Below are 8,745 nucleotides of genomic sequence, written 5' to 3' on the forward strand. Positions count from 1 at the left end.
ATAAATAATAAGAAAACAATTTAAAAATACATTTTAAAATTTCGTCAAAAATATTAGGTACAAAATGAAAACATTATTGTTATTAATTTGATCAAGTAAGCTCTTGTATCATGTATGTAGTACTCTTTTATGGCTGCTCCAAAACAACCTACACATATCCTACACATAACATACTAGTCGGCCTTTTATGATTAATGTATTATCTATGGTCAAATTTTTATCAGAGTACGTGTATGATATGATAATCATCAGAAGACAATATTTTTTTTTTGTATTATTATTGTTTTGTTATGCTCATGTATAAGAGATGGATATAAAGTATACACCATGTCACTATGTTACAGTCGCTATACAAAAAGTCAACTTGAGAGTTCGTTAATTTGTTGTGGTTGGTCGTTGAGCATTCCAAAGATAACGGTGGGAAAATGCAACGTAGATGGAATTTGGTGTTCATGGATAAATATGTATATATGACTGGAATCGTAATCTATATTAATATTTTATAAGGTCTTTTTTAGTTTTAGAACTAAATATTTAACTTTTAACTTTTGCAGGATGGTGAGATGCAAGTGACTTTGTATGACAATGTCATTGATACATATGGACATCGTGAAATAAGGTTAAGTGTATTCTATTGGCAATTTAGATATAATGCCATTATATACGAATTATAAATATATTTCGGATAATTATGGATTGAAATTGGGTGAGAAACTTGATGATATAGCATGCTACAATACTTTAACAAGAAAAATCCATCACACATTGATATGTACTTTTTTATTTTGAATCATATAAGATTTTTAAATCCTTTTAACAATGTAGATAATTGGGTTGGAGTAGCATCATATTAATTAAAAAACAATGTCTACAAAAAGACAAAAATAAAAACATAAAAGATTAAAAATTACAGTAAAAATCAGACGTTCGTGTAAATGGCAAACCAAAGGCAACCAAAACCCTTGTTAACCCCCGAGGCCGTCTCCCCAATAGCATATCAATGGAGGAATAAGCTAACTACCGAATACTGATTAACAGAGGCGAGAGAAAAGGAGGGTTTAATCACGATGTTCGCCACAAGAAATCTCCATAAACAATTTATCAAAACCCTAACTTCTCTTCTCAATCACAACCACCATTCTCTTCCAAGAAATCCGATTCCTATTTCTAACGCTGAAATTTATCAAAATGCTTCATCAATTCTCAACATTTCTTCCCCTAATTCTCCATCTTCTTCGCGCAATCTTGATTTGGGGTTTTATGGTTTCCGCCGCTGGATGTCGACGGCGAAGGGACGGAGTATGAGGAGCAAAGTGGAGCGAAGGATGCAGAGAGAAGCTGGTAAAACTCAAAGACAGATTCGTCAAGCTAAGAAGATTAAGATTAAGCTTATGACTGAGGAAGAACGCCTTATTTACAGTCTTCGAAGGGTATATTTCATTTCCCCCTTTCAATTTTGTGAGAGATTATCATTATCATTACAGTATGATACAATTAATTGTCACATTGAACCGGACTCGTTATAGTAGTCGATGACATCCTGAAATACTATTATTATTATTATTTTATGGGAGTCTCGTACTTATGTTAGTGGGTCATTTGTTATAGCAAATTATGGACATTTTTACATTGTTTATTTTGTTAATACTGTGATATGATGGTGGGTGCTAGTTATGGTTGTGTAGGTTGATTTTTGTTTATGAAAGGATGGGAATTTTCTATTGCGTTGAATTACGTGGATGAATTTTGGATTCGGGATTGTTTTAGGATTGTATTTGTAGGGAATGGGTTTTTGCCAAAGATTTTTCGTATGCATTTTAGCGGATAGTAAAGTTATTGTAGGGGGGTATGAGGTGATTTGGTCACATTGGTTGCATCTAATTGTCTATGGGGAAGTGATGGAAAATTGTACTACTTAAGTTGCAACAATGGTGAGGGTATTGGAGTTAAGACTTAAGAGACTGTAGAAATCAGAAAACTTGGAAACTTATGAGTTCTGCTGAAAGCTGGGTTTCTTTTTTTTTTCCTTAACACATGGAAGTGCTTCAGTTTCTTTTACTATTCTAAAGTAATGAAGAATTAATTATGTGGTCTATTATTTGTGTGAACTAAATATTAAACTCCATGAGATGTTTGGACAGTGTTGTTTTTTGGAGGATAAACCATGTTATCGCCCTCTTGAAATCAGGTAAATAATCTAATTGTATAACTGAAAAGCAATAACCTTAAAGGGGGGAAATGAAACTGATTCGTGGCGAATTTACAGCTCTTGTCATTGTGGCTAACACTTGATTTGCTTTTTTCACCTTAAAAAAGTTTTAATTCAGATTAAGTTCAACTTTTTTTCCAGATAAGTGTCAATCAAGTTCAATTTGCAGTTAATGTAAGGTTTATAAGTTCAGATAAGTTCCATTACGTTCAGATAACTAGATAAGCAGATTGCAGGTGAAGAGATCGAAGCCATTTGCACTTGTGCAGTTGCAGTTGTTATCATTGTCAAAATGCTAATTACACTGTTAGGCTGTTAGCTATGAGTAGTACTTGAATGCAAAAAATCACCGGTATTTCCTGAAATTTCCACCTGGAATTCTGCATAGAGTAAAAAAACCTGCATAATTGGCTGTAAAAATTCTCCTCTGTTTGCTCTCCTCTATTCAGTCTCCCACGAAATGGGGTACTACCATACTACTCTACGTGGTTCAGTCTATTTATGAAAATAAATTTCCAATCTCAGGTGGCTTGTTGAAAACGCTTCAGCACAGCATGTGTGGACATGATTTCATCAACTTTTCCCAGTTTAAATATTTTATAGTTCGATCATTTGATCTTCTTTAAATACTGCAGGCTAAGAAGAAAGTTGCATTGCTTCTGCAAAAGCTCAAGAAATACGAGTTGCCTGAGTTGCCTCCACCAAGGCATGATCCTGAGCTGCTGGCATCCGAGCAGCTCCAGGCTTTTAAGAAGATTGGCTTTAGAAATAAAAACTATTGTGAGGTTGGTGTTCGTGGAGTCTTTGGAGGAGTTGTCCAGAATATGCATCTTCACTGGAAGTTCCATGAGACTGTGCAAGTTTGTTGTGATAACTTTCCTAAGGAAAGGATCAAGGGGATGGCAACAATGCTTGCAAGGCTAAGTGGTGGTATTGTGGTTAATGTACACAATGTGAAAACAATCATTATGTTCCGTGGTAGAAACTACAGGCAACCAAAAAATTTGATACCTGTTAACACCCTTACGAAGAGGAAGGTATGTGAATCTATTCTTGTTGCCCTTTGCTAAGGCATGCATGGTTAATTGCCTATTGCAGGTTATTTTAGAAATTCTGTGTATCTTGATTGATACGTATGTTGGCACCCACCTACCTCCCTCCCTGGATCTTTAAGAGACCTTGAACCGCTCTGATTCACCCTTTCTTCGGTTTTTTCAAATTCATTGAATGATTTATCAAAATAGCTATCAGCCTATCAATATCTATTAATGTGGGTATTCAATTCTACTTTTCTTTGTGTTTACCTTTTGTGTTTACCCAATGAGGGCTTTCGGTTCATGCATATCTGGTCAGTTGGCGCCTTTGGCTCCGTTTGGTTTGGTGTAAAACGTTTTCAGTGCAAAATGATTTTCCATGGAAAACATTTTTCAAGGGAAAACACAATTACAAACTAGTTTTCTTTTGTTTGGTTCCTTAAAAAGAAAAGGGGAGAAAATATGGTGAGGATTGAGGGGAAGAAGGGAGAGAGGGGGTAAGGAGGAAAGGAGGAAAACTGGTTTCCCTCACTTTCAAATGGAAATGATTTTTCCTCCTTCGAGGGAATTATGGAAAATTGTTTTCCATCTCTTGCCAAACCAAACAGCGTAGAATGATTGAAAAGGGGAAAATCGTTTTCCATGAATACGTTTTACACCCTACCAAACGGAGCATTAGTGCAATTCCATTAATGATGCTTCTCTCGTGAATTTGAGTGGAATGATATTCTTTCCATTGTTTTAGTTGCCTGTTTCTGCTTCTGTATATTGGAATTTTACACTAATGTTGTACGATTTGGTTTCAAAATGCAGGCTCTTTTCAAGGCAAGATTTGAGCAAGCACTTGAATCTCAGAAACTCAATATTAAGAAAACTGAACAGCAGCTTCGGAAAAAGGGAATAAGCCCAGATGATCCTGTTGCCATGGCGAGCATCCAGAGGGTTGCATCAACATTCTTTAACGCGATTGATAAGAAGGAAGGGAGCCCTTATGTCTTCCGTGAGGCTGGAGAATCTGTGAAGGAGCCTCAGAAAACCTCAGAACAATATGATCTTGCTGAGGATAGTGATCAAGAAGAGCTTGATAAATTTATAGCGGAGATTGAGGATGCTGTTGATAAGGAATGGGCCGAGGAGGAGGCTGCAGAACGGGAAGAGTTTGGTAAAATTAGGTACCGGAACAAGGAAGACTATGGTGGAAGATTTGTAAATAATTTATCTGATGATGGAAATAGAGGTCGAAATATGGATACAAATCGAAGGCAAAGAGTGGAAGACAGTGAAGATGAAGATTATGTTTCTGCACCTATTAATGAAGAAGATAACACAAGCGATGATGAAAGGCACACTTGTGATTTTGATGATGATAAAGTTAAGCGCCCACCATCCAGAGTTGAAATTGAGAGTGATGATTCAGATGATGGAGACAGAAATTCTAGGTTTAGAGATAGAACCAGAAATCAGGAAAAAAGAGGCAGGTTTGATACTAAGGGCAGAAAATGGGGGAAAGAAAGTTCTGATATTGCTGAAGATTTTACTGATTCTGAAATCACCATGTATGGGTCAGATGATGATGATGAGCTGGAATCCAGTGCTCTGAGAGGAGCTGATGAGGACTACAGTGGGCTGCCACATCATCGTGCAAAGGAGGAGGATAGCAAAATTCCTAGGGAAAATTAAGTGCCTTGAAAACAGAAGGATGGTGAAATCTGAGATAAAAAGTGAACTTTTTTGAAGTAACATTATGGCAACTCTTCATTAGTGAACTGTTTTCTAACTTTCCATGATGCCTAACTGCCTAAGACATATACATATATATAAGTAAGGGATGCTTTTGTACATTTATGCATGAAATCTTTTACAGAGTAGTAGGTTGTTAAATTCCATTTCTTTTAGTAAGAAAGACCGACTTCTTTCTCATCTGCTCTTTCCGTCCGTATGGGTCATGACTGGAACATATTTAATTGGAACTATATTCTATTCAACACTTCACATGACTTTTGGTTCTCTATTGTTTTTCATGGCTAAAATGTTCTCTTTTGTGTTCGAAAGGTCAGGTTGTACAGGATTTGTTGGCTGCTTGCAAGAGTGGTAACTTCGATTTGGCTGACAATTCGATTTGGCTGACAAACAAGTGAATATGTCATTTCAGAAGGCTATCCAGTTTCGCAGATGATTTCTCAGGTCTCATACTGTTTAATTTTACCATGCTTCTCTGTATTAATTGCTTACTGTGACATGGAGCTTCAATTTGTGTGATTATGCAGTTATTTGATATTATTGTGGAAGCGGCGATTTGTCAGATGAGCAAAAAGGCGAGGGTTTTGAAAAAGTTGGGTGAAACAGATAAGGTAAATTTACGTATTAGTTTTGTGTTTCTGGAATGGCTTCCAGTTCTTGTTTGTTAAGGGACCTTTTTCTGGGACTTGTTCAATTACTGATGTGTTCCATAAACATCTTCCTTGTATCAGAATTTCAGTAGGATCCTTTTTTCTGCCCCTTTCTTGCAATTACACTTAGGTTTTAACTTCTCCTATGCTAGCTTAGGGAAATTTTAACTTGGAGCTCGATAGAAATGAAGGCAATATAGAGGTGGGTCCAGGAATTTAGATTAGGGTAGGCACACTTATTAAAACAATCTGAGTATTTCATACGTAGAGAAAACAAAATGACTTTCCAAATAAGGAAAGCAAGGATTTTATGGGGAAAATTTGAAGAACCAAAGCTAAAATAACAAATTAATGTTAGGCATGAGGGTAGAACCCATGACCATTTGTATTTAAACAAAGCTTTAAATGCATCATTAATTACCACCAAGCTACAACTTTATTTTTGCTATCAATATTATTTAGATATTAGTAGCAAAATCACTGTCACTAGGTAGCTAATCATACAATAATATTTCATACGAAGTACTTTGTATAATTTAAGCTAGCTTGCTATATTTTAGAGTAGGGGGAAAAAAGGTAACTTAATTAAATGTGGAACCAGAAAATGGGGAGGGGGGAGGGTGTTTACTCTGTTTAGTGTTTACTCTCTGCATTTGTATAAAGTCTGTTAATCTCAAGCTACATATTTTTTGGACAAAATAAGTAACAATATGTAAACCTCTATAAAAAATGTTAAGCGGGGGATCTCTTAAATCTTAAGTCTCTTTGTAGTAACATTTTCTGAAACGTTTACTAATAATATTATTGATAGACTTTTGCAAGGATGATATAATGTCCCTTCTTTACCTCTCCCTTGAGTATTTACCTTACGCATTATGTTGATTTATATACGTTGATAACCTTTCATTTGTGGTATGTTTTGTACTGTCTTGTTGATGGAGCGGATTAGTATTTGCAGTTGCTAGATGTTGCTGGTAACACCATGCGTGCCTTTTGTAACATGCCACAAGATTTCTCCTATTAAACCTTTTAGCTTTGGGTAGCGTAAACTTTCCGATACATATATGAAACGATGTCAAATGGAAATTTTAGAGACACGTGTTGGAGGTTTTCATAGCCTCGTATTTTCCTTAGCAAAGTGAGCAGTGGGAGGCTGAGAGCTTAGGCCGACGGAAGAGGTTTCTTTTTGGGAGGAAATCTAGATTAGCAATTATCTAAGTATGAAAGTGGTCATTTTGCATTCTCACGAGTCATGAGCCTCCAAGTAAAATCATCAAACCTCTTATCCTTCACAATACGGAGTGTCTAATACTCCTTCCGTTGTTTTTATTTTCCTGCTTTAACTGTGCACATTTTCTTACCAAATAATAATAATAATAATAAAAAAAAAAAAATTGTGCACATTGCCAATCCACATCTTTGACTATTAGTATCTTTAATTTCGTATTACTTATAATTATAAACTTTGATATTCTTAAAGTATACATTTTGGATGGATTCTCTCATTCTGAACTTGTTAAGATTTGTTTGATTGTTGCATGTTCTGGTGCAGTTGATCTTGAGTGTTTAGAATCTTTAGATTGCGATCTATGTCATCCAAAACTTGTTAAGTAATATGGTAAAAAGATATCATCAGTTGTACTTAAGATATCTGCAAACTCTCATCTGCGTCCCTCTAAATGATCCTAGAGTAACCCTTCGGAGCTGAAGAGCTGTTGCACCTCCCCAAGCAGTCACTGCAGCAGTTCCAGCACCACTGTGTTGAACAGCAACAACCCCTTGATAAACTGATCCGGAGCGTGGCTGCAGTTTGTTAGTGTTGGTGGCTTAGAATCAATCTCGGGACTAGGTTCAGAGTTGTCGGAAGCGTCTAGTTGTTGCAGTTGTGGTGTTTCTTAGTGGTTTTTGGGAGACTGTGAAGAGGTAGGTGATGTCTTGTAGTGTGATTTTGTTAAATTGATCATTGTTCTTGTAAATTGTCAAGTCCTGTAAATTCAATTTTCGAATACTACATTTTTACTTGTTACTTTTAGCCTCTTCTATGGTCATGGGCTTTTATAGGCCAAAATGAATTTAGTTCTATACCTGAGCCAATTGAGTGCAAATCATGCAAGAATGTGTGATGCACCCGAATGAACATGCAATACAAATTACAAATGGGGGCGGGGGGATTCGAACCTGAGATTTATCGTATACAGACCCTCAATCTTAACCACTAGGGCAGGACATCATTGGTGTTTTTCACTATGTTCTTTTGATACTTTGATGGTAGAAAATTGATATTTTATGTCATCAATGTAATAACAAAAAGGGTGTAGATTTTGCCAAGGTAAAAATTGATATATTCAAAGCAATACTGTTGCCCGCTGCTCGAGATCTTTCAATTACCATACATACCAATTGACAAAACTGAATCAAATCTCCCACAATTCCTTGTTGCCAAAATTATGAAGTCACAATATACTCAATCCCCTATTGATTTTACTTTCTATATTTTTGCATGCCCCATATCGGTAATTAACTGCTATCTTTCTTAGTTATTGGTAGTTTAGATTATTAATTCATGGCTTTCGTCGTCAGTTTTCATAACTAGTAACCCTATTATAAAAAAACAAAAAAAAAACGGATGACACTGACCACACTATCAATATTATATTTGAGTTTCAAAGATTTATTTCATTACTCCTTTTCATTAACTTTTTTAGTGATAATAGAGTGAGTACGTGTTATACGTATGTAGTACTTCATCCATTTCCTAATAGTTTTGATGTTTTGACTTTCACGTTTGTTAACGCACATCTTTGCACCATTACCTCGAATTAAAGATAAATAAAAATTATAAAAAGTTGGCATTGTGAAAATATACATGATGAATATTATTATTGTCATACAAAGCAAATATTAATAAAAGCTTTTATGTCTCTTGACAAATTTGTTATTTTTCTATAAATTATGTTGAAAATCATATCAGACTTAAGATAGATTTCTAGGTGTCAATTCATGGATGACACAGTTATAGACTCTGATGCAAGTCAATTTAAGTTTTGAATATGGTTTTTGTTTACCTTAAGCTCAAACTTGCATTATAACGTCTACTTGGAACACTTAGGGT

General features: G+C 35.5%; 1 protein-coding gene across 3 annotated transcripts; it reads left to right on the plus strand.

Annotated features, from left to right (window-relative positions):
- Window positions 1–666: 666 nt before the first annotated feature.
- LOC110796067 (CRM-domain containing factor CFM9, mitochondrial-like) lies at window positions 667–7,659 on the plus strand. 3 transcript variants are annotated; one of them, XM_056831026.1, is made up of 6 exons: window positions 667–1,430; window positions 2,845–3,246; window positions 4,057–5,064; window positions 5,296–5,427; window positions 5,511–5,594; window positions 7,323–7,659. In XM_056831026.1, exons 1-3 carry the CDS (start codon window positions 1,068–1,070, stop codon window positions 4,921–4,923), a joined length of 1,632 nt encoding a protein of 543 aa, XP_056687004.1. In that variant the 5' UTR covers window positions 667–1,067; the 3' UTR covers window positions 4,924–5,064; window positions 5,296–5,427; window positions 5,511–5,594; window positions 7,323–7,659. The 3 variants fall into 3 exon arrangements, with proteins under 3 accessions (XP_056687004.1, XP_056687003.1, XP_021856792.1); XM_056831025.1 differs by having other exon boundaries at window positions 4,057–5,427; window positions 7,186–7,659; XM_022001100.2 differs by having other exon boundaries at window positions 4,057–5,427.
- Window positions 7,660–8,745: the final 1,086 nt, after the last annotated feature.

This window comes from Spinacia oleracea, chromosome 6 (genome assembly GCF_020520425.1).
Source record: "Spinacia oleracea cultivar Varoflay chromosome 6, BTI_SOV_V1, whole genome shotgun sequence".
Classification (NCBI taxonomy): domain Eukaryota; kingdom Viridiplantae; phylum Streptophyta; class Magnoliopsida; order Caryophyllales; family Amaranthaceae; genus Spinacia; species Spinacia oleracea.